The following is a 26,100-nucleotide window of genomic DNA, read 5'->3' as shown; positions in this document are numbered from 1 at the left end:
AAACTGCAGGAAACCTTTGCTACTGGCATGGAAGAAAAAATGTGAGGATTTGGCCTCACCCTTTCATCTCCCTTGAGTCGATTTTCAATTATCACGTCAGTTGTTATTGTTTACAACTGTAAATTTGAGTCCCATTTTTAGTCACTAGGTTTATGGCATGTTTTAAACGGGTACAACAAAAATAATTATCATATTCTCCTTGTTCAACTCTGCGAAACGTAAAGAATCCTCCCAGAAATTTCCTCTCCGTCGAAAATATCCTCTCCCGTATAAAATTCCCCCATAAAAGTTTTCCTATATTTCCCAATAAGAAATACTCTGTTAACAATTAGCACAATTGCACAACTTACATCCCTTTTCCTAGAGCCTGTGGGGGGTCTTGTCATCCCCAGAGTCATAGTTATCGGGCTTTTCAACAATTTTGGATCAAATGGGAATAGGGAATCGAATGGGAATAATCACAAATCAAATTTTGACAATATGGGGTTGTGGGAGTCGGGTTAGTTGCCCTCTTATGATCTTAGTCCCTTAAAAAGGGCACTAAAAATTTTAATTTCCGTTCAGATTAGCCCTTTCCCAATATAGGACCATTAATTTGATATGGCCACCCGTGGGGCAAGACAAACAAATAAGGACGCATCTGTGATCTTTCTTCTGGCCAAAAAATTCAAAATTTCCACATTTTGCAGAAAAGGATTTGAAAACTACAATAGATTATACTGTTATACGCTGAATCTGGTGGCGTGATTTTCATCAATGTCGCGTGAATTTTTGGGGGTGTTGGGTAACATTAAACTTAATTAATTTCATGTATTTGGAATCATCATAAACAGTCAATTCTTTTAATTTAATAATTGTTATCAAAATTCCTTGTTTTAGAGTTTCGGCTACTATTCCGTCCAGTTGCTCCTGACTTATAGTTCGTTACCACGTACTGTTTGAAAAATGAAATGTAACGTATAATATTAGATTCCCATGTTGTCCTGACCAGAGGGGAGGAGGTGTTGGATGAACATCTGATAACAATATTTGTCCGAAGAACCCCCCTTAAAAACAAAAACAACTTAGAAACAATTGGGAATTTTTTTTCCTAGACAGTGGAATTCAATCCAGTGGATATTTTAACCCTATGTTCACTATTGTTTTTAAGTTGTTTTTTTTTATATGGAAAGGCAGTGTGGTTTTCGTCGCTGTTTAGCCCCTTAAAAAATATAAAAATGTGACTATACATTTCGTTTCTTATATTTTAGACACCCCCCCTCCCCGTGAAAGAGTAGGGAATTTAGGGATGATTTTAATAGGGGAGCTTTAAAAGGGGATAATTTTAAAAGGGGATTTTAAGAGGGGTTACCCTTCCCCCTGATTTTTAAGAGAGCCCTAGATACTGTACTGAAGATGAACAAAAATTGAATATTTTTTAAAATGAATATTTTTAAAATAAAATATTGAATATTTGAATAAAGGTTTTCAAATGAAAAGAAAGAGCTTCATTAAAAATTATTGCGAAACGAAGTCATAAAGACTATCCGTTGAGATTTAACAATAAGACTTGAATTTTTCTATATATGAGATTGACTGCCACCCCCTTGGCCCTTTGCTTTTTACTCTAAAGTTTTAACATCCCATAGGTATTGATCACTGCTCAATACTGAATGAGTTAAACTTCATTTCGTGTAAAGAGCAGGAGGTAATGAGTCAAGGGGGGGGGGGCTCTTCATGTTCAGGATAATTTCTGTTTGTTTTAAGTTTCAGCCGCTTTTCATTTTATTGGGAAAGAAAATCTTTTTTTTTTCTTTTTTTTTATATGAAACTTAACTAAAGCCCAGTAATGTCTTGGGGTATCGTTTCTCAACCTGACGTTTCTGGTTCCATGAACAGGATCGATTAGAATAATCAAATTCTTAGGCTTAAAAGAACCTTTTCGTAATTAGCTGATAAGTTTCAATCATTTGTGGATAACAATGTAAAAACATAACTTAAAATGATTAAGACATATCAACAAATGAACCAGATAATTGGGCTCTTTTTATTACTTATTATAAGATACGACTGAGTTTATTTTTTGTATGTTTTGGCGTTACTCTTGAAGCTGTTGAGAAACGAGGCTTTAGTGAATGTTAACTTGTTATGCATTTTAGAAAACATCCATAAATATCAGCCAGAAATCTATTTTACTTTAGTGTTATTCAGTTCAAAAGCCGTACGAACTTCGGAAGTGCTCAAACATATTTCGACGTGTGCTTAAGTGCCTTCTCCGTACAATTTAAATAGACCTGCTGACTGTAGTCGGTCAACTAAGATGATTATCAGTCCATATCAACTGATCAAAGGAGATATCGTCACGATGTCCTGTTTAACTACTTACCGTGTCTGTTTTCCCACCAAAAAATCGCAACGTTTCAATTTCTGACTCTTCATTATAACCATGGTTATTAACTCTCTGAGAATGGTCATAGTAACAGCCATCCCTAATGTTCATACTTTAAGACCTTTCTTGTAACCAAGAGCACAGAGTGTTGAGACTCGGGTTTTTCTTTTCTTCTACAGTCCATTGAAACTTATTAACAAAAAGTAAGTGTGAGCCTTTTTGGCTAAGTAATTAGTTAAATATAATCAAAAGCAGTATTGTATTCTCTATTTTTGGTGGTTTCCTGTATGAGCTAATGAATTTATCATCTGAGACATTCATATTTATATCCTGGTAAATCTTTTTTATTTGTGTTTTCTTTTTTGTTGTGAACTCTTAAGTGTCTTAAATTTATAGTGACTATGAATAATATTGGCAATTTTTTTATGCCACCAATTGTTATTTGCAAATAGTGTCATTTAGTGTTTCTTAATTTTATCCAAAATTAAGTACTTCATTTAATTCAACTTTTGGTCCAATAGACTTTCTATAATTTCTACTTTGTAGTTGAAATCCACACTAACGTTTAAGAAGAGGCAGAAGATGATAAACATTTTTTTTTTAAAACTTAAAATTAGTAGAAAATGCAGAAATAACTAAAGAGATAGGTAAAGGTAAAGACTACGGCATTAGACTTTACAGTCCCTACCGGCGGTGCTGATCTCCGTTTCTTGGCCCTTCAGCCAGGAAGTGCAATGGGGGTTTGGGGGCTAACCATCCTGTGCTTTAGCACACCCTTCCTGTTTACCTTCCCCAGATTTCTCCAGGTACCCATTTAGAGCTGGGTCAAATCTGGCTGAGCTTACAGAGTCACGTCACTGACCACCGTCCCAAACTAAATACACTAGGATTCGAACCCTCGCCCTCTCAGACAAAGGATCCTGAAACCAGCGCACCAATCCACTCAGCCAGGTGAAGGTTTGTAACTTAAAACTTTCACAACAGTATAATATTATGAAAAAGAAATATCTGCTTAGTTTTTGCTCAAAATTCAATTTTGCATCCATTTTATTGGTCTTCTTGCCAAAAATGACGGGTAAACAGAAAATCTATGGATTGTAGGCTATTGAGCACTATAGTTTTGCAGTAATAAACAACAAATTTATCTTTCAGTCTGGCTCAAGAATCAATATATCAGATGGATCTTGTCCAGAAAGAATTGTTACAATCACAGGAACGAAAGATACGATATATAAAGCTTTTACACTCATTTGCAACAAATTTGAAGAAGTAAGTCATCCAGTGCGTTTATAATATTAGAATCTAGTGACGTCATTCCAAGTCGTGCTTTTGGTTTTGACACCTTTTTTCGGCGGTAATATTTTGGATTTCACCGCTCTGCCCCTGTAAAAAATTTTTGCTCTGCATATGCATATATATATATATATATATATATATATATATATATATATATATATATATATATATATATATATATATATATATATATATGTATATATATATATATATATATATATATATATATATATATATATATATATATATGTATATATATATATAAATATATATATATTTTTATATATATATATATATATATATATATATATATATATGTATATATATATATATATATATATATATATATATATATATATATATATATATATATATATATATATATATATATATATATATATATATATATATATACCGTACTTTTTTTTGAAAAATCAACTGATCATTTCAGGCCACTTTTCATGTTCATCTTTCTACTAAAATATGCCCAACTTTCTGCTGAAATGTATTTGTGAAGCTTGTGTATGGAATGGGCTATTTGTATTATTTCAGCTCCTTTCCCTTTGGGGCTACCGGCTCATTTTGCTTTCGAACGATTTGATTAAAAGGTCCATTTTCAAAGTTTGATCCGATGCCATATGGGGTCTTGTGTGCTAAGGTCGTTGATGAATGTTTGGCTTCCCTCTGATTAGTTTCAGTCTGTAGAAAGAGTATTAGAACTTTGGATTTGCAATGTAATAGACCCTCCCACAACCATCTACGACCATCTGTTCCACAAAAAGAGGTGGAAATAAAAAAGAAAAGAAACATGGGAGGTACATCGCGATTTACTAAATCTGTGCTACTGCGCTGAATGTGACTTGATTGTTGTTTTGCTTAAGACGAGTCCTCCAATGAAAATAATTACTAATTATAATAACTGACTGGCTAGATTACTTTTACTGTTTAATTCACGGTGGAATGACTATAATATTATCCTCACTCTCCCTTTAAATTCATTTTGATTTCTAGATTTTTCTTTGCTTATATTGTAGGTCTTGCTGTTTTATCCTTAAATAGTGTTTTTCATGATCCAAAGCTTTTGGATCTTCCGGTTTCACCTCTCTAAAGTATGAAGAAAAACAGAATAAAGTGTTGCCAAAGTGTCGATGAAGGGAGGGACCTCCTTCGGATATATAGCATCATCAAATAATAGGGAGTATGAAACCACAAGTGATCCTCTCCTAACCTTTCAAATGCTTGTTGTCATTTCTCAAATTTTTTCTGTTGGTGACATTTCTTTTCAATAATATTTAAAAACATCTCTACATACAAAGGAGGAAGACTACATACAAAGGTATGATCTGTTCAGACGGGTCAGAACGACAGATCTAAGATTTGTTGAAATAATGGACATTTTGGCCTAGAAATACACTTCCTCTAGAGAACTTCCCTAAATAATCTGATACCTTTCCCCCAACATTTTGATTTTAAACACCTAAGTCTCTTTATACTATTTAATTTCGTCTGAATCCCTACTGCTAATGCTGACGATTCATCGCTCTACCCGGCCTCCTGAGCCTTCAACAGCTCCCAAGGCTCCCTTTCCTGCATCTTGTCCAGTTCACTCTTTACCCCTTCACAGGAACTTCCACTTTCCATTATATCTTACGTTCAGTCTCTTTCCTCCCCAGCCTTTCGTATGGGTCATCTGGATTGATGAAAAACACGATTTTTGGCAAACCGTGATCTTACATCCGTAAAAGCTAGCCTGGTCACATCAAATTTTTCATTCGTTTAAGCCCTAGAAATTGGGATCAGGCCTTAATTTACCAATAGAACCACTAGGCCCGGGCGTAGGGGCTCACAGTGCCAGGGGGTACAATAAATTATCACTCAGTGATTTATTTCTTAACAAAAACTGGACTGATGGGATTTATCGTCCAAGTACCAGTTGCACTCTGCCGCGGCGCTACCTATTCACAGCAAAGTAATTTTAAAACAACAAATTCCGTGGCCACAACTGTCAGATGTCTCCCAAGAATGGCAGCTGAGAGTTTGGTATCACATCTCTCTTGTCTTACTTTTGGCTCATCAGTAGCGTTCTGTTCAGTGCTTCCACTATCCCCGAATTCAAAAATGCTTGGGCCTAGAAGCGTCAAAGCTATAAATCCGGCCCTGAGTGGGGTCGAGCCATTGAACCCTATTTAACTAGAATACTCTTTGATATTCAGCAGCTGATCTGCCTTTGAAGCTTGCAATAACTAAAATAAAAGAATTTATTCTAAATTAAACTTATTACGTTTACCTTGAAATTAAGTTCTTCTGAGTTTTTTGTTTTTTTGATGCAAAGGGACAACTAAATCACTGTTTGTAGCTTCCTTAAGATTATTGTTTCATTTATTCAAAATTCTCGTTCTGTCTTAACAAGTTTCTTTTCACAAGTAATTGTTCGTAACTTGCAATTAGTATTACCAAATTGCAGGTCGGTTTCACTAGAAAAAAGTTGTTGTAAAGAAAATGTTCATTCGTTTTTAAATAATTTCCATTCTTTTTATGAACAATTATCTTACGTTGATGTCAACACTTCGCACTGAAAGTCTTGTCACGATTTTCATTCCAGGTTACAAACGTCCTTTTTGTATCCTTCTCTGTTTTCTTTTCTGAAGGAATATTGATAATTAGTAGAAGATGAAGGGACAGAATAAACAATAGGATAGTCAGGGTGGGGATTGTGTTAAAATAGATACGGGAAGATCTTCTTAATTGAGAGATTTCTAGACAATAGAGGTCTGCTTGAGAAAAGATAAGGCACGCCAAACCAATAGGGTTTTGAGTGCATCTTGAAATAAAAGGAAGTTTAATTTATGCAAGATCAGAGTTGTTGGCTGCTGAATGGTATTCTTTTCCGATAGCTGACATCACTTTCGCTTTAAAATCCTATTTGATATGAGTAATTTCAGTGCATCTTCGTGTGTAGTTGAACGAATTGCATGTAATAGTTACATTCTTGTATAGAATCCAACCATTATATGCTCCAAAAATTCTCACGAACGCTTGAGATTTTCGCTCAAGGACCAAATTGTCAGAGATTACTTTAAGTCTCTTTTAAAAAAAAATTAGTTTTTAGAAATGTCAGCTCTAGTAAGAATTGCAACAAAGGGCTTAGCTGAATTTAATTTTTGGTCGTTTATTTGTTAATGCACTTGTTAGTCATTTTTGGAGCTGTGTCTTAGAGGGTGTGGAGTGCGGTCCATCCAGGATGGAACAATTGTTATGTTACTATTTTGTATATTAGACATTTAAACATTCAGACGAAATGTCGGGAGTTTCGAGGACGCCCTGCAAAATACCAGCCTTGCAAACTTCTCTACTGCTAATTCTAGACAAACTAGTTAATGATGGGTTGGTATATTTAAAACCAAATTTTTCATGACTAGAAAATTTCCGTAGAAAAAATTAATCTTGAATAGTGTCGATGCTATTCTAGGCTACAACTCTGAGATAAAAAGAGAAAAACGACATTGATAGACTGGTTAGTTGAGTGAATAGTACCTACACTCAAAAATCTCCAGAGGTTGCGTTTTATACTATGCGTTTCATACATTTAGCTACTCTTGAGTGTCTTTGCTGAACTATCATGAAAGTACACATACCTAGGCTACCACGATTTGGTTGGAGCACTATAGTTAAAAAGCAGTTATGATAGCAAAGCATAAACGGTCATGATGAAAACTGACAAAAAGTACCACGGACAAGATTAAAACTCATAAATGAAATATATACTCTTAAAATTTTATTACGTATTTATTTTTTGTGTATCCCACTTTTTCGCAAGTGACTTTCTTCAACTTTTCTGCTTTTCCAGTTTTCTTGTCTTTTCGCTATCGTTAAATAAATCTTTCAATATATGATGGTTTCTTAACATATTCTTTGTCAGTAACCTAGGTACTATGTCTCACTATCCAGAGTAGGAGACTTGGTCATGGTTAATTCCATTATGCAGCTCATTGTTCCAAGTGTTTTTCATTCTTATAAAGTATAATTAAGTTTTTAATCTGTCGTCGTTCATCCGCAGAACATGTCCTAGCCATCTCAATCTTTCTCTCAGTATAGCCCTAAAAAATAGGATAGAACTACGTTTTTCTTACAACGCACAGTTTGAAATATGGTTAGCTAGACGGGTTCCCAAAACAATCCGTAGACGATTCCTATAGCTTCCAATATTCTTATGTTGGTTCGCAGACTTATCTTCATCTTCGCTGCATCCATCGTCAGTGCTAATAATAATACCTAGGTAAGTGAAGCTGTCCGCTTGATTGGTCTTCTCAACACCTTACTGAAGCGTTTTATATGTTCATATAGTAAAAAGAAGCCTCTTGTTCCCATGCAAAGATGCCAATACAGTATTTCAGCCTGCAATTTAATAGACGTAATGCTTCTCAAGGCTTATCATCTTTTTTTCTTCAACTCGCAACCTATTTTTATTTTAATAGTATTTTATAGATTTACTCCATAAAAAGCCCAAGACTTATTTTTTTCTGGAATACTATTGTTTAAAGAATAAACACAATATTGACTTTCAATTATCTTTTATTCACAAATGCTCCAGTTTCATTTCGTTCTCTGCTTTAAAGAAATAAATTGACAATTATACTAACGATTTTCAATTTATTTTCATATGGCTCGTTGGAAAGATCTTTGGAAATTTTCGTGTCATTTGCAGACCAAAGCTAATTCTTTTTTTTTTGTAAAAGTTGAGATTGAAAAGTTGGGCTCTGAATTTTCCCTTGGCTATCACTTTTGAGACGGTGTTTAACTTCCATAGCCTTGATGGAAAATTGGAATCTATTTTTTAAAGTTCCTTGTTTCTTGCACTGCAAGCTTTCAATTTCTAGGTTATGTTTTTCTTTTTTATTGGAGTAAAATGCTCCGTGAGTAAGCAATTGCGCTAGAGGCTAGTACCAATTATCGTAATGGGAAAAAAGACCAAAATTAAAGTAGACATTCAAGATAATCATGGCAGATGGGGGAATTTGACCCCCCCCCCAGTAAAAAAAAGCTCAAAAAGTTCCAAAGGTTAAAATCTTGTAATCTAAATAGCCAGAAGTCAAAACTAAAATCAGTTTTTTTTATTGTAGTTGTGTGTGGTAAGGTCAGATCGAGAATTTCCCTCTCCCATTGAAATACTAAATATGTAATTAAAAGTTGATTTACTCGTTTATTTGTTTTATGCTCGCCATAAAATATAGTTTTATAAATTGAAATAAACTTTATTGACAATTAAACTACTCAGGTTTATTCGATATTATCGTAGTGATTTGAGCGTATCTATTTTCCATTAAGAAGCCAATGTAATTCTGAGGAAGAGTTTGGGAAACTTATTGAAGAAAAAGGTCTGATTTATTTTCTCTTTTAGGACCTTCAGACTTTGGGGACAAACGTTCCTAAGCCTCCAATTACCCTTCGGCTAATAGTGCCTGCTTCTCAATGCGGATCCCTTATTGGAAAAGGTGGATCGAAAATTAAAGAACTTAGGGAATTTAGTGGTGCAAGTGTGCAAGTTGCCTCAGAGATGTTACCCAACTCAAACGAGAGAGCGGTTACCGTCTCAGGGGTTGGAGAAGCTATTCCACAATGTATATACCAAATATGCAAGATATTATTAGAGGTGAGAAATCATATATATCCAACAAAACTTGATGCGAATTTCAATTCAATACTCTATATATGCATGTGTATATGTTACTGTGGATGTCTGAAATCGTCACCGGTGAATGTCTGAAATACCTTTTTTTTCCCTAGGATTTAGTCAGCGTTGCCAGTCAAAATTTCATTTTTGTGCAAGGTTTGATAGTAACAGTTTAGGTTAGTTTGGATTAGGTTTGTTTTTTAACCTGTTTCTGAGATTTATAACCTAATTTAGCCTAATCCAACCATCAAACTTTTTTAAGACTGAAAAAGCTGATTCGTAAAGCTAATTGAATCCAAGGAGAGAAAAAGGAATTTCGGACATTCACTGGTGAATGTCGACATTAACCAGATTTCGGACATTCATAGTAACATATATAAAATATAAAAAAAGACCCAGAAGTTGCATTAGCTAGCTCAAAAAGCATGAAGTTAAAAAGCTGAACAATAATAGAGCTAAATATTGATGGTCGTGGGTATATGGTTTTCGATGTGTGTCAATGGTTGGGTGACGGTTTTGTATTATTAGTGTCTACTAGAAAGATTGAAATTAATATTTAGCAATGCAGCATGATTTAAAAAGCTTTTGGTGCAGGTGTTCTTGTGTTGTTTGAAGTTCATCGGTAAAGTGACTTTCAGACATTGAGTACATCATGTGAAACTTAACAAAATTATTTCGTATACGAGTAATTCATTTGCCGGAAAACGTTATATCATGTAACGGCGGGGCATATTGACTTGAATTTTTCGGGGGTACGTTGTTTTGGCTGTGGGAACTTTAAAATTGCATAATTTTGTAGTTAGAAATGAGGGGACATGGAGGGAAATGGTTTTAAGGCCTGGTCTTTTTGTCTCCGATTGAGCTCAAATTTTGATAAGAGCTAGCCTCTTCCTAAGAAGTGCAAATGCACATAAATAATAAAAAAATATGACTGGGGACGGGGGGAGTGGTGAGGGGCATATAACTCTGGTGGAAAAATTTCCCCGGTGGAAACACCCCCCCCCCCTCTGAAGAAAAGTTCCCTTCATGCAAAATTGAGCTGCCATAAAAAGTATGGCAAATAAATATAATGAAGAAAAGAAGGAATTTGGCAATTATCATAGCAGGTAAGATAGCAGGTTAAGGCTAAGAAAAATTTGTTAAGATTTTAATATTGAAAATTTCATATTTGAAAATATGGAATTAGCGGCAACTGTTGAAAGATTGCACAACGATGGAAGCGCACAGAGATAAGAGGCTGAGACTAGAATTAAGAGTAATTACTTCCAGGGGACTTGTTCTGGTACCGACCAGAGGCATTACTAGACATAATGTTGGGCAGGGGAGGGGGCAATGGGCTTTATCGACTGGCTGGTCATCTTTAGCGACTGATTTGGGTTGTATGGCTATTAAAGTTACTTCATAAAAAAAATAAAACGAACACGCATCCTTGGTGTACAAGTAATTACTTCCCAGGGAGTTGGATTGGTACTGACCAGAGGCATCACTAGCCAAAACACTTGGAAGGGCAAGGGATTTTTACTGACTGGCTGGCAATTTTTACCGACTGATTTGGGAAATATGGCTTTTTACCTCATAAAAAAACTCACATCTATGTTCTTTTTTTCTTTGAAAAAAAACAACAAAATTGTTAAATCACACATTCTTGCATATAGGAGCTTGAAACCTCTAATACGCTTCCGGGTTCTCTAATACGCTGAACCTGATTGCGCAATTTTCATTTTGATCACTTGCCTTTTTGGGGTGTTCTGCTGGCAAATTGTCTCGGGCTTGTGCCGTTTGATGTGTAACATCATAATATATTTGGAATTATCATAAAAACAGTTCTTCTGATGTATAAATTGCTGTCAAATTCCTTTTTGAATTTTGTTTACTATTGGACCGATTCGCTCTTTACTTGCAGTTCGTTGCCACGGACTGTTTAATTCTACACCGCATATACTGCACATATTTTGGAGTATAGGTTGAATTTCCATAATCCCTTCTTTTGATTTGTCAAAATCCTTTCTTTTGATTTGTCTTAATTTCCCTTTGGCTGTCTAATTCTACATTTGGGGAGAATTTTCCAGGGCAGAATTTTTCGAGGAGGGATTTTCTGAGGGGATTGTGCTGGAGGCCATGGGGGAGGGCAATAAGGCTATAAAAACCTGAAAAAACATATTTAAAAAACTGGAAATGCGATGTTGTGGTAACAAGTGTGCAAGGACTGACGGCTCGAACAAAGCTATGCCACATTCCCGAGGGTTGAAGGTCCGGAATGTCGAACGTAGTGAGTGAAACGATTGGGAGGAGGCTAAGTCAGGCTATGGTTGCGTGAGTAGAATTCTTAAATGAGTTGAGAGAGATAATGAAAGTCCTGTGAAGCAAGCCTTTTTGGCAAAAGAAGAAGAAAAAACAGACAAATAAAGAGAAAAAAGTCGCAGCGTATACTCTTCCATGAGGAGTAGAGGAAAAATGTATGCACTCTTCCCCAAAGTTATGTTTGTAAGTCACCCCCCCCCCCCTGCCCTTCAAAAAAAATTAGAAGTTAACTCAATCCCCCTGATCTGATATAAAGGTTGTCACCTTTTAATGGAACCTTCTGACTGTATGCAGTTTATGTTGGAGAATACTTGCTTGCTTTCAGCCATAAAACGTTCATAAAATGGGCCTATTACACGTCGCATAATTTTGGCAGAGATTAACGGATAGGACTTTTGCAGCACCTTTAGTGGCTTTGAGTCCAATTCGATAGATATTCTAATTTGTGTTGCTCTGTAAGTTTTAAATATGGGTCGAAGCTGGTCCAACGCCTCACAGGGTCTTGACACCGGACATCTAGTCTGGCTTGGGAAAAATTTACGAGCTGCTCTCCCTATGTGCATTTAATATATTCGATCCTCCAGTTTCTTTTGCTTCCACGTGGATTGTAATCTAAAAAGAAAGAGAAGCTATGAAGCCCGGCGATCATCGAGAAATATCTAAACTGGGCAAATGTAATCGCTTCAATCCCTTGTTTGTTCTATAATGATTAACCAATTTTTGAAATGGAAGACGAAAAAATAATAACGGCTTACTGTCCACTTGCCGAGTTGAATTTATCTTGAAAAAGCAAGTCACTATCAATCAAAAGTACGCTCGTTCATTGCCTTCGTTAGAAAGTACGATGCTTTACCTCTAACACACTTTCTCCAATATTGGTCTGGAAAAATCCTATTCCATTGATTTTATTTTTCTAGTTTTTTTCCTAAAAGACAAAGTTTGAAAAAATGATCCAATTTAGAAACCAAATTGCCTAAGTTCGTGATAATATAAAAGGGGAACTTCGAAAAAGCCACATATTGAATTTAAATTTTAATGTTTCAATCATCTGGCTGAAAAAAGGAGAATATCTTGGTGGTTGCTTTTTGGATTTGGGTATACGAAAGGCACCGTATACCCAATTGGGTATACGGGAGGCACCACTGATGAGTCTTTTTTTTATGTTTAAGTCCGGAAGGGTCAGTAATAAACTCAAATTTCAACTCTTGAAACCTATTTTAAGCCTTTGTGCACCTAGTTCAAGTACTTTATTCTTAAATAGTAAACAAACAATTGGTCGGCAAGTGAATGAACACCCTACTTTATAATTACTTGCAAATGTTTTGTATAAACTTACCTGCGCAGGCATAAGTAACAACTCTGGAACAATTTAGGGTATTAAATAAAGTAATTCCTTCAATAAATTGCATCTACGTACATATGCCTGCTTATCCAAAGGTTAATAAGGCACAAATGGATAAGCCTATAGACAAACTTAGTATGTCTCTAAGAAGCCACATTTTAATTCTATCCGATACCTTGATACAAATGAAAAATTTTAGAAAAGGTAGAGAAGCTAGGAAAAACTACATAGTTTTACTTACCAAAAAATCCAAAATTCCATTAGAATGTTGTTTTGAGTTTGAGTCACGTTTTAAGTTTCTAAGAAACTTGAGCGTGAAGTAGTTTGAGTTGCTTCACGTTGAGCTGCTAAAGTCAGCCCCTGGCAAGCTATGACCGCACCTCAGGCTCATCCGTCTTTTTGTTCATTTGTAGAGATTTTGTATTTGTGTTTTTTTCTTATTTCCTTTCTTTTTTTTTCTCTGCTTTTCTCTAAATTGTTATTATTATTATTTTTATGTCGTGGAGTAGTTTTCTTTGTTGTTTAAAAAGGGCACTAAATGCTTTCATTTCCGCTCAAAAGAGCTATCCACAGATATTCTGCTACCATCAGCTCAGTGCGGTCACCAATGGTGAAAAGAAGGGAGAAAAATTACTGCCACTAATGTAAAAAAAGGAAAAAATCCTCTTTTTTTTTAGTCAGTTTGGTTTTTTCTACATTGACAGTTTTAATGATATGTCTTTTATGTCAACTCGACGTCATATTCAAGCGGTTTCAAGATCTTTTTCAAACTTCTCAAATGAGGTTTTCACAAGTCCATTCTGTTAAATCCTAATAATACTTTTTATTTGTGAATCAACGTCACGTGGGAAGGCTTCTGACTAGGCAGTTTCTTAGAAAATGTGTTTTGAAACTTTTGGATACTTTGAATCGTGGTTCGTTCTTTACTAGACTGCAGCTATAGCTGCAACCATAATAAGCTCTGTGGAAATTCACTAGATTATGGTTCCTGAGAGTTTGCGATAAAAATTAACTAAAATGCTGCCATTCTTATTATGCATGTTCATTTCAACGTGGTGAATGTCGAATGGTTGTGAAGTGTGCTGGCAAGTGATATTGTATAAGCTAGCTAGTATTTAGAAGTCGTTATAGTTGAAAATGCATAAACTTTAGCTTTTGATAGGGCTTCAGCATCGAAGGATAAATGACACTGAATCCTGACGAAAGGGTTAAAAGTCGACATTCATAAGCTGCCATTTTGGAGGTTTTTTTTGTATGCTATACCTTAAGTTTTCATAGCAAATCTTCAATCTCCTCGGACCTTGATTCAACAATACAGGAATTCTCTTTCCCCTGTATTTTTTTTTTAAGTCAACCCCGGAAAGCTCAACGGGTCTCGCATGGTCTTTTACTGGTGTAGCCTAACCTGACTATGGTTTCCGTGCTTTCCTTTCCTCTTAGTTCATGAATCCAACCACAGTATAAATATATTACCATTTTCCCTAAATTATTTTCCTTTTTTTAGTAACGAAGAAAGCAGACGAATGAACATTAGAATCCAAAGCGTTTTTATAGGAATATGTGATAACTAAGCACTTTGCTTGATACGGTATTTAAAAGTCCAAGAAAAGTTTCAATCATCCTTTCAAAGACAAAGATTTTGGGAAAAATCAAACTAAAACATTCAGGCTTTTTAAAAAGTAGTACAGAGAAATGGGCTTTCCATATGCTATTGCAGACTATTATTAGGTCATTAAAGTTAAGTTGTAAGAACTTCTGATTTATGGCCTATAGCATGATATACCTTAGTTTTCAATTTTTTCGAATTTACATGTTGGTGTAGCGATGAGAAAAATCTAGAGTGAGCTTAAATCCTTTCAAAGAACTTGTATTACTTACGGACAGGATGCCCTAAACGATATTGAACGACTATAAATTACCCGTTATGATTTTTATTACCTTTTTACTTCTAACTCACAGTTTTTTTTTTTTTGCTAGTAAGCATAGAATGTAACAGCTCTCAAATGTCTATCTTCTTGCTGACAAAAAAGGACTCTTTCAAGGACATTTTCCATTACTCCTTTGTTAAAATGACAAAAATAATTTTGTTGAGTTGAGAATATAGACTTGCCTTAAGAATAGTAATAATGAATAAATATTAATTTTCAAGCGTTGCTGCATGTCACATGTAGCCACCATATATCCAAAAAATCGAACTTACCTACGGAAAACAAATAAACAGTAACTAAAAACGAAAAGCTCATGAATTTTTTTCACCCTTATGTCTTATCTGGGCCACCCTGTATATAGCTTAACAGTGAACTGAAAGTGTTTTTTTAGATTGGGCTACCTTAATCTTAGGGTGGCTTAGCCCTATCTAGCTTCGCCAATGACTACTAGAAAAGCTAGTTAGAGTTTTACAAAATCAAAGTTTTATGGCTCACACCTTGGACTCTAATAGTAATCAAAAAGTAATAATCAAGTAGTAATCAAAGATCTAAGTCTCCAAAATAGTCAATGTCGGGTCGGAGGAAATATACTAGCATGTGATTTATTTTACTAAATTTCAAAGAACAATGTTTTTTCTTTAGCTCGTACACTAAGATGAAGTACATTAGAACGCATTCTAAGAAATAAGAATAAGCTGTATAATTATTCTTTTTCGGTTTTGAACTGGTGCTAGACCGTCAAAATTTTGGATCATGTGCAGGTACTTAATAAGGGGGACTTCTGGATTTCTCCGCTGGATACATACCTCCGAAATGTGGTCCCTACCAGACAAAAAATAGTCTTATGTATCTGGCAAATCGCTCGAGTGTTAAAAATGGAGTGAACTAAACTTGGAGGGAAGCAAAGAAACGTGAGAAAGGAAAATAGAAAACAGCAGTTATTCACAGAACTTAGAAAACGCATTTCTTTTTCTGTTTCTAAGATGAGTTTCTTCTCACAAAGGAGAACTAATACGCTTAGATCAGCGTAGCGGAAAGTTCATTTTATGAGACTGGGAAATAGAGCGGCTAAGAGTTGGCAGAATAATTGAAAGTTTCCTTGAAAAAGAGATATGGAGAGGAGAAACTCTAATAAAATTCAATATTGGGTCTCATGTCAAATATTTGTTTAGTATAATTCTTTCACACAAGTATATAACTTGGATAGATTTGGTTTTAACTAGTAAAGTCTAACAGCTCGTCTGAACCACTTAAGGTTCCGTACTAATAATATTGCAGCTCGATTCTGGCACCGACTTGGGCAAGAAACCTTTGCACTAAGACTTTTACACAGTCTTAAGATTAGTATTTCAGGGTGGTTATATTTCTTGAATGAATTCAGTGGTATGATTTTGAATGAATTTATTCGTATGTTGCTATAAATTTTTAGTTGAAACAAGTGATTGAAAATAAAATTAAGTTTAAAAAGGATAATTGATAGAAAAAATTGTGAACTGGAAGATAATGATAAAAAAAATCTGGGAACTCTAAATTTAGCCCCCAAGTTGGCTTCATATGTCAAGTGGAATAAAAATCCTTAAATTTATAGTTGGTTTTACTAATATCCTTATAAATTACCCTTTGTTAATTCAGAAGAGGGTTATTTTACATCCCCAAAATTGCAGAATGCAATTTCATTCTTCAAAAATAAAGTCATCAGCAAAGCGCGTTACAGAATATTTTACTTTTGTATGTTTGACTTTTTGTCTGAACATACTTCTTTGTCTGATTTCACTTATGTCTGAAGATAAAAATTGACGACTGTCAACTAATGTTTTCTGTCAACTGGATGGAAAGGGTATGAATTGTTCTTCCCGACTTCCCTTGTGGCCTTATCTTAAGCCATTGTTTACTTTTCTTTACTGGGTAGTTTACGAGCCAAAATGTTATTTCATTTATCTTAGTTGACTTTATTCAAAGATTAAAAGTTGATTTTTCTTTGCTGTCGCCCAGTCTACCTACAGAGGTTGTCAATGACTAACAAAATTTTGTGTACTGAACCTTGCCGAGCCTTCAAATTCTTGCTTATGTATTCTTGCTTTTATTTAATTTCTGACCGTTTTTTATATCATACCAGATATCTTCTTTCATCCACCCCCCGTATGAAACTGTCTCTAGAAAATTTTCCCCCAAGACTTTCCTCCCCACGGAAAATTCTCCCCGTGGAAAATCCCCCTGTACAAAAAATACCTCCCAAAAATTCTGTATATTTTCCAATAACGAATACTATAATTACGGGAAAATTGTGTAACTTACAACCCCTTCCCCACGAACCACGGGATCATGTCATGTATAAATGTATAGTTATTGGGTCTTTCAATTATGCTGAGTAAAATGACTATCTCAAAATTTTGATCGGACGTCTTTGGGGAAAAAGGGGCATGGAAGGGGGGCTCATTGTCCTCAATCTTTTTGCTCCCTCAAAAAAGGCACTAGAACTTTGGATAAAAAAAACATCTGCTGATCTTCTAGGGTCACTGGTTCGACACGATCCCTCTGGGTAAAAAAAAAACAAATAAACACATCCGCGATCTTTCTTCTGGCGAAAAATGTAAAATTTCACATTTTTGTGTGTAGGAGCGTGAAACCTTTACAGTACGGTTCTAAGATATGCAGAATCTTATTTTGAGATTTTTGTTTAGATCTTTTGACCTTTTGGGATATTTCCCTCATTTTTCGAAAATTGGACAAGTTTTCTCAGGCCCGTAACCTTTGATGGGTAACATTAAACTTGATGAACTTTAAATATTTAAAGTCGACATAAAAATCCAATTCTTGTGGTGTATTAAATAAAAAAAAGTTTTTTTTTTAACTGAAAGTAAGGAGCGAACATTAAAACTTAAAACGAACAGAACTTCATGTAAGGGGGGGGGGGTAAAGAGTGAAGCTTTGAATTCATTGGATCGGAAGAGAAGCGTGCGTAGCCATGTTGGCCTTAAGTCAGCTTGGCGCTACAGTAAGTTGTTAGAAGTAGTAGCAGTATTACAAAAATGAACATTATGAAATATCTATACATTGCAAATTGCAATGTCACCAATGAATCACTGTATTCAGAATAAACCAAAAAAGCCTTTTTCAAATCTCTTTGACCGAATGTCTCTTTCTTCTTTTTTCCCTTTGGTCTCTGTGGGAGGAGCTGGCGAGTTGCCGAAGGATATAGGTTAACAAAATGACATTTGAATTGTATCCACGTTATGTGAGCTCACTCTTTAAAAAAAGTAAATAAAAAAAGGGCAGCAAAATGTCTTTGACTGACAGTCTTATGAACATCAACATAATGTCATACATTCTCAATAGTCCAGCATGTATTAAAAATGGACTGAAATGCTAGTTTTTCTACACACCTGCTAATTACAGTTTTCGCGTTTGGATTATTTTTTAGATTAAAGTTGTTAACCAAGTATTCAAATACGAATGTTTGTTCTTTGCTTGTTTATGTGAAAATTATTGGCTGACTTGCTTAATCTTACTCTTTTTATTCTTCGTTTTTGTATGGTCATATAACTAGAAATAGAATGTATTTTTTGTGCTATTTATTGTTTCTTTTTCAGACCCCACCGAAGGGTGCAACAATACCTTACCGGCCTAAACCCCAAATCGGCGGCCCCATGATCGTGGCAGGCGGCCAAGCCTACACGATCCAGGGTAATTATGCCGTACCTGCTACGCCTGATGTAAGTAACTCTTTTAACCCAACTCCTACACCCCCTCCACCTATTTCTTACCCAACCCCACCCCAACAACAGTTGTTACACGTACCCGGACTTAGGGTTTCACAGTATTCTGGCTCAATACCAGTCGCAATGGCTACGTTTGGTGGATATTTTCCAGCTTACGCCCAGGGACCACCTCAGATGCAAGATGTAAGTTGGGCTAAAAATAGTTTTGATTTTGAGGGTTAAGTGTCGTTTGACTACCTCGCGCTCTGAAGTAGTTTGATTACACACACCCCCACCCCAACCCCCTGCTCTCTTCCCCTTACCCCGCCCTAAAGCAGGCATTCAATTTTGAAAAAAGATTACAAAGTATTTTAAAGGCACAAAAAAATGGTTTTCTCAAGGAGTGATTTAGCATGGTCATTTTGTCATTCTTAGTCTTTTCCCCGTTTGTTTTCATACCGAAGCTTCTTAATTTCAATTCAATGACCATTTGATGTACAAATTTTGTGTCTTAAAGCTCGAATGTGAAATAAGAAGTTTTTAACTGGCCCGACCAATTATAACTCGAAGGATCTAGATGATGTAGCTATTGCACATTAATCTATTTCGATATTTTATACTCGTTAGAGCCACAAACTTCTATTTGACGGTGAATATTCCTCTTTTGGAACATTCTCTGCAGGTTATTACAGGCTGTCAAAGAAGACTCTCCAAATTATTAAGTTATTGTAGTGGTATTGTACAAAATTTGCTTGGAAATCAATAGCTTCTTGTTCAATTTACACTGAAATTAATTTTTGAACTTTTTACGAAACGTGTATTTCGAATACATACACAAATTTCTTAGAGGATCAAGGTTCAAGTACGAAAAATAAGTTTATAATTTATCAGATATTACATGCGGAAAATAAATGTTATTTATTATTAAATGTTATTAAATTTATTATCAAATATTATTTATGCATGTGGAAAATAAATATTATGATTACTACCTTTTGATTCTACTTAGTTGTTTTTTTGTTTTTGTTTTTTTTTTTTTTTTTTTTTTTACACATGTTCTTTATAAAGCGTTTTCAAGTACGATTAGTCTATCATTTTACGGAAAACTGAAATCAGTTTTTGGAACACAGTTTCGGGTTTCAGTTCGTTTGAAAGTCGTTTTGATCGACTTTTTCATAGTTTAGCGCAATTTAATGCATTTTTTTAACAGAGAAAACAAGAAAGTTCTTATGTTTAGATTAGAAACTCCGTTTTCTTTCAAGTTGAATATTTTGTGGCGAGAAAAATCCGACTTTGAGGGTTAAAAAGAAGAAAGAAAGGTCCTTGTTAACTCGTCATCTCCTTAGTCCACGAGCGCTCATGTCACCTATTTGAACCCTCAACTCCTCTTGCTTACCCCCTTGACAATGCATTTGATTTGCTTGAGTTATTGTTTGTATTCCCTCTTGCTTTACGGAAGTTCATCTAAGTTACAGTAAGTCTGTGTCCATAAACATTTGTCTGCTTTCGAGCTTGTAGTTTTCGCTAGAAAAATTGACTTTTACGGATTAGTGGCTTCAAACTCGGGATGGTTTTAACGACCGGCATAGTTCAACAAAGATCAGACGCTTTGCTATGTAATTCAACAAGGACTTCAAACTATGGTTACGCTCCCACAATAAGGAAAGAAAAGAAGAAACAAAATACAAATATACCTGCTCATGAAGATGAAGGTGGAAGATTTCCCTCAAGGCAGGTGAAAAAATACCCTTCCCCTTCTTCTGTCAGAAATATATGTTTTTTAGAGTACATGTAAGTTCTGATATTTTGGGCTTAAATGTGCTTTTCGGGGTTAAATGACCCATTGGAAAAGAACTTCACAATCTCTTCAATCTATGATTTTGAACTTTGTTCGTTTGTGGCAGCAAAGGTGCACACAGGTCCGCCCTTGGGGAAGCCAAAGAATTTGAAGAAAAGTTGCTTTGGTGTTCTTTTTCTTGGAGACACAATGCAGCTTACAGTGGTGTCAAAACACTTTTGATGTTCTTTTTCTTGGAAGATGTGAAAACTATATGATTTGAAACCAATAAAGTTCTAAGTTTACTGTCTTCGGGACTTACGTATATAGAAGAAAAATAGGCAAAGGGACTCAGAGCGTCTGACGATTGATTCGACACGAAGATATAGCTTTTTAGCGTGTCAAGATTCATTTAAGGACTAGTTTTTTATTTTTTACTGAATTCACGATCTTAGTTGCTTACTCCCTCTATTTAATACCTGGAATGAAATGAAGTAAAGATCAAAAGAATAAATGAAATTTAAAAACTGAATAAAAATTTTGGTTATGCGCGAATGTACGAGAAATACTGGACTTGTGAATACTCAAAGCGATAATGGTAAGAGTGAGCATATCTGCCAAACTTAGCGACGATATTTGAACAGATCCACTATTCATGATTCTCAGTCATAAGCCAGGGGAAGTTCAATTTACCAAAAGAAACTGTTAGATCCCAACTAAAGTTAGTCAAAAGCTTACATATATGTCTTGGTTGTACCCTTTCATAATTCAAAATCGATCGGATCTTTGCCAAAAAGGTTTTAGCCAGAAGGGGACGTTGGGTCGCAGCCAAACCTGGAGGGAAGTAATAGCTAATCATAGTTGTGCCTGTTTATGGTATGCCCCTTAGGTCCAAAGGTAATTCATTAACAGCATCACTGTTTCTAACGAGGTTAAATCAATTTATTTTATGCAGTTAATCAGATCGTATTTATAATACCATAAATAACAAATATTCCTTATAATGTTTGAACAGATATCTTCTGTTTCTAATATCTGATGCTTCCTGACTCTTGTCCTCGTGTTGAAATTACTTTAGTGTGTTTTCCGTTATTGTTGTTACTAAACTGTGTTTAATTTTACTTCAAAATTTTTAAAATCATATCACTAGAGCCCCAAAACGTAAGATTCTATAAAACTTGAAAGCACGAGATTTTGTAATCATTACTGATTCAAACAAAATTCAAATTTAGTATGAAAAAAAAAAAAGTTTGACTTCCGTAAATTCAATGTACACTATTCATTATTAAAAAAAAAAAAAAAAAAAAAAAAAAAAAAAAATCAGCCTTCAATTAACTTTCATTTTAAAATACTAAACGTAAATGGTAAGCTAGCAACGATAACAACAAAATTTCTAACCTTATAGAACTAACATTTTTTTTCTTTTTTACGTTGACGCGAAAGTGCTTTGAAACATTGTTTTGTTTAGTTGACAAACGAAAATAACACTCTTTAAGTTGTAAGATGGAGACCGCTTGCACACTCACTTCTCCCCAATTTCTATGCTGTTTGCTGAAAGAAAAAGAAGCTGATAGGAACATGGGCAACGTTCGTTTCAAATCTAAAACAAAAACCAGTATTTTGCACTGAATCTGTTACACATTGGGTTAAGGGTGAGATACTGTCTGGCATTTACCGGTAGGTTGAACGGGGCAGTATCGTCCCCGTAGCGTAGAAGGATTTATTTGTCCTCTTTTGAAATTCGTATTTCAGTTTTTGACATGAGTTTGAGGTATTGTTTTGAATTTTAATTTCCATTTGTTTTGATGTGTTTCTGCAAATATATTGGGTCTTTTACGGCTTAACACTAGTATTTAGGGGGATTGAAAGGACCCCTTCCAAGCAATGCAGACTCATGGATTTCTGCTTTAAAGATAAAAATAGTACACATCTAAATTAGAAGTCGAACAAGCCTGCACTCAAACCTTCTTGGATTAGTGGTTCAAATCACTAAACCAAGGAAAAAGGATCAAACAATTTTGGTAAAATTCTAGTTAATTGACTTCTTGTTATCTCAGAATGGGTTTAGGTTAGGAAAACGAAACTTTCAGGGATGGGTCTACAGGCTAAAGTATGTCCCGGAAAGGTATTTTAAAGTATCCACCTCTACTCCTTCTCCCTCTAGAGGGCCCTGAAATTTGCCTACATGACAAGTCTATACCTATTGAAATTTTGACAAAACGACATTTTACCTTAATTTTTAGTTACTAGTTGCTTTTTCTCTGCCTTTAGTTCTGAAAATGCAATTCCTGTTATTTGAGTAGAATTTTGAGCCATATCAATGTTGTTGTTTTTTTTCAAAATTTAGGAAAAGGATTTGCATATCTTTAAAACGTCATACAATGGAATTGAGCAAAGTTATGAAGCTGAAAACAATTTTCTGGGTTTGCCCCCCCCCCCGACATTTTTGTCTGACTCGTAAAAACGTAACAACAATGTATATTATAAAATCTTTGATATTATCCCCCCCCCCGAACAAAACTCCTGGATATGCCCTTTATCTGATTATTGAAATGTGGTGCGTGGGCTTTAATTTTGGACGGCTGGCCGTACTGTTGTTTCTTCATTCGAGAAAAAATGTCAGGGATGTAAAGAAAAAGGAGGGACGTCTAGTATAAATTGAAAGCAACTGGAAAGTTCTTTCTTTTTGTCATTTAACCGCTGTCAACCATTTTAAAGCTTCTTTTTTTCACTGCTTGTGATTATATCGTCCAGTTTAATGTGGTTCCAGATTACTTCGTTTAATCTCCGATGAATTGTCAAGATGTGTGGCTATATATTTGCCAATGAAAATAAATCGTGATTCAATCCCAAGATTGTAATGTTAGACGGAATAGTCTATTAGAATGACAGTGTCCTATCACCTTTTAAAACTTCTGTTTATACTGTATAATGATTATTTCAGGTTTATATATTGAAAGGAAAATAAACAAACGAGTCTTCTTTGTATGACACTATTGATTTTGACTAGGATTAGCCTACTTGATCACAACATCTTGTTCACAATATTTTAATCATAGTATCTAATAATGCTTACATTATACTTAGAGGCTTGAGTAAGATTAGCCTACTTGATCACAGCATCTTGATCACAGTATTTTAATCATAGTATCAAATGTGCTTAGATATGCTCAGATGTTTGTATTTCCTCCTTTGTAATATTTAAAAATTTCGATACCTTTATCACCATTGTTGTTTAAATATACGCTGGTCGTGCAAATAATGAACTTCTAATCATGCATCCTCTTACTAAACCTGACTATAGGGGGGGGAATCTCATTCTCAGTGGAAATTCCCACAAAAGTACGTCAAAGGTACCACGAAGGTAGATATTTGAACTTGGAAGGATTTTTTTTTTGGATACATAACTTGCACTGACTCAGTAAAAGCTCATATAAGCATTAAATCTGTGGATATTTCCTGTAAGTCATTTCATATTTTATTATCTTCACTTATAACCTAAAAGTTCAAGCGAGAACTGATTTCGGGAAAGTTATTGCTTGTGTATCTCCTTATAACTAGATCCCCTTATGATTGTTCTGGATAGTTGACAGCCTAAAGTGGACCTGTGAGCCCTCTAAGCTCCCCAACACCTTTGTTGGCCGAAAAGTAGGCATGTTGCACCTTGTTTGGAACGAATTCATCCAAGGGAGTTTTCATTCTAAATAATTTGGATTATTCATCAATTTCCTTCAGAATTGAGGATCGTCAAATGAATAAAAACTTATTACTAAAATAATCGTCAAACGTCTTATTAGTATCTCGAGCTGAAGTGAAATAAGGCAACTCAAGATAAAGAAGAGTTTCAGAAACTGGAAACGGAATATTTCTATTGAAATTAATTTAACTTCGCCATTAAGTTAACAGAAAGTCTATCTTTAAACAGACGAAGAAAAGAATTATTTCGATTAGCTTCAGGACTACTAACAAAATGATATCATCAATTCAGTGTATGCAATAGAAGACACTCCGCCCGCTAGAGATAATGACTTAAAATAAAAAACCAAGGGGATAAAATACTACCTTGTCTTACTCTGCGATTAACAGAAATATGATTAGAAAAAAAAAACTAGGAGTAGATCATCTTATAGCCGTTCATTTTGTAGATTATGGGGCCATGTAGTAGTAGTAGTAGTAGTAGTAGAACAATTTTATTAGAGATAAGCATTTCTTAGTCCAACAACATAATAGCACAACATAAGCGAAGCTTGCGAGGCTGTGCTAAATTCAAGGAAAATAAAGAGAGAATTTGGAGAATGAGAAAATATGGAGAATGAGACCATATACCGAAATCAACAACAAAAAAAAAATAAACAATACATTTCCTTGCGTGACCCTAAGACAACAAAAAAAAATAAGCAAAAAAATACATAAATATTGCAAATGAATAACCTATGGAAAATTTATTTTAGTTAATCTGTTTCAAAAGTATACCTACCGAGCAACTCCACATGTAAATCAGACTTAAACTGGCCAAAGCTACCTATTTCCTTAATGTCTATACTCAGTTTATTCCAAATTTTTGAAGCTCTGTAAATAAGTGAAAAAGAAGACCTACTTGAAACTAATCGAGGAACCTCAGCCTCGTATCCGAGTAATGTGGTGGTGAACATCAGACCTCTCACAAAATATTCCTGTAAAACAATCAGGAAGGCTCTCACTGTAATACTTATATATAAAAATCAACGTATAAAAATCACGTAATCCAGCCGCAGGCATTATATTTAAATCTCTATACACAGATCTCAAAGACTCCTGGTTCTCAACACCACAAAAAACTCGGATAGCATTATTTTGGATCACACGGATTGGACGAACTATCGAAGGGAAAGTACCAAGCCAAATCGACGAGCAATACAAAATGTAAGGGTGAATCAGGGAAAAGTATAACAATCATAGAACATTTGGGGGAAAATATGTTTTAATTTGCGCCTGATACCTAAGTTACGTGACAATATTTTCGAAACTGACTTCACATGATCTTTAAATGATAGGGTTTCATCAACATTGATTCCGAGGTATTTGGTGAATCTTGTTCGTTTAATAATTCCCCGCTCCGAAATCATTTCCGTAAACCAAGGGTAAAATTCGGAGATCGAGAGAAAATAACAAAATTTGACTTATCTACATTCAGGTCAAGGTGGTTTATTTTAAGCCGCCATCTACATATCCAGCTCATTACTTCACTCAATACTTGTTCTTCAACTTCTTTGTTTTGAGCTCATACTTTTTAGAATATTATGAATAAATTAAGAATATGCTTGATCAGTTAGCCAAATTATTTAATTCCCTGTCTTTTGTTCTCCAAAGACATTATGACACTATAATTCATTAAAAAAATAAATATGATTTAAGGTTGCTATAAACACTAGTTGTCACAGCACAGTGGTGATTGGTGATGCTGATACTTAAAAATACAATCAACAGGGTTCAAACCAAAGTAGGGCAATATACAATTATTTATGATTACTGTAAGAATAATAACCGTTATTTGTTACCCACTGTACGAAGTTGTAAAAAAATAACATCAGAGCAAAAAAAAGAAATTGGCAAAATTCCAAAATTGCGGCAAAAGTAAAGACTAAATTTGCCTAAAGCATAAATTATGCTCATTTTTTATTGGCCGAACTGTTATGTCTAATTTGGATCTCAGGTCTCTGCTATTGGCTAATGAATTGTA

At 34.8% G+C, this 26,100-nt stretch overlaps 1 protein-coding gene across 6 annotated transcripts in view; it reads left to right on the top strand.

Annotated features, from left to right (window-relative positions):
• Positions 1 to 26,100, top strand: part of LOC136041817 (poly(rC)-binding protein 3-like) — a 186,804-nt gene that overhangs the window by 83,621 nt on the left and 77,083 nt on the right. For 3 of the 6 annotated variants that reach the window (XM_065726589.1, XM_065726587.1, XM_065726586.1), the window contains exons 4-6: positions 3,521 to 3,637; positions 9,063 to 9,314; positions 18,497 to 18,619. In XM_065726589.1, the coding sequence (XP_065582661.1) occupies positions 3,521 to 3,637; positions 9,063 to 9,314; positions 18,497 to 18,619 (492 nt within the window). Of the gene's footprint in view, positions 1 to 3,520; positions 3,638 to 9,062; positions 9,315 to 18,496; positions 18,809 to 26,100 lie in introns of all 6 variants that reach the window. The other 3 variants (XM_065726588.1, XM_065726585.1, XM_065726583.1) reach the window with 1 other exon arrangement.

The sequence above is a fragment of the Artemia franciscana genome, unplaced genomic scaffold (genome assembly GCF_032884065.1).
Source record: "Artemia franciscana unplaced genomic scaffold, ASM3288406v1 PGA_scaffold_38, whole genome shotgun sequence".
NCBI classification, from domain to species: domain Eukaryota; kingdom Metazoa; phylum Arthropoda; class Branchiopoda; order Anostraca; family Artemiidae; genus Artemia; species Artemia franciscana.
Note: the sequence above shows the minus strand (reverse complement) of the source record. Positions and strands in the feature narration are given on the sequence as shown.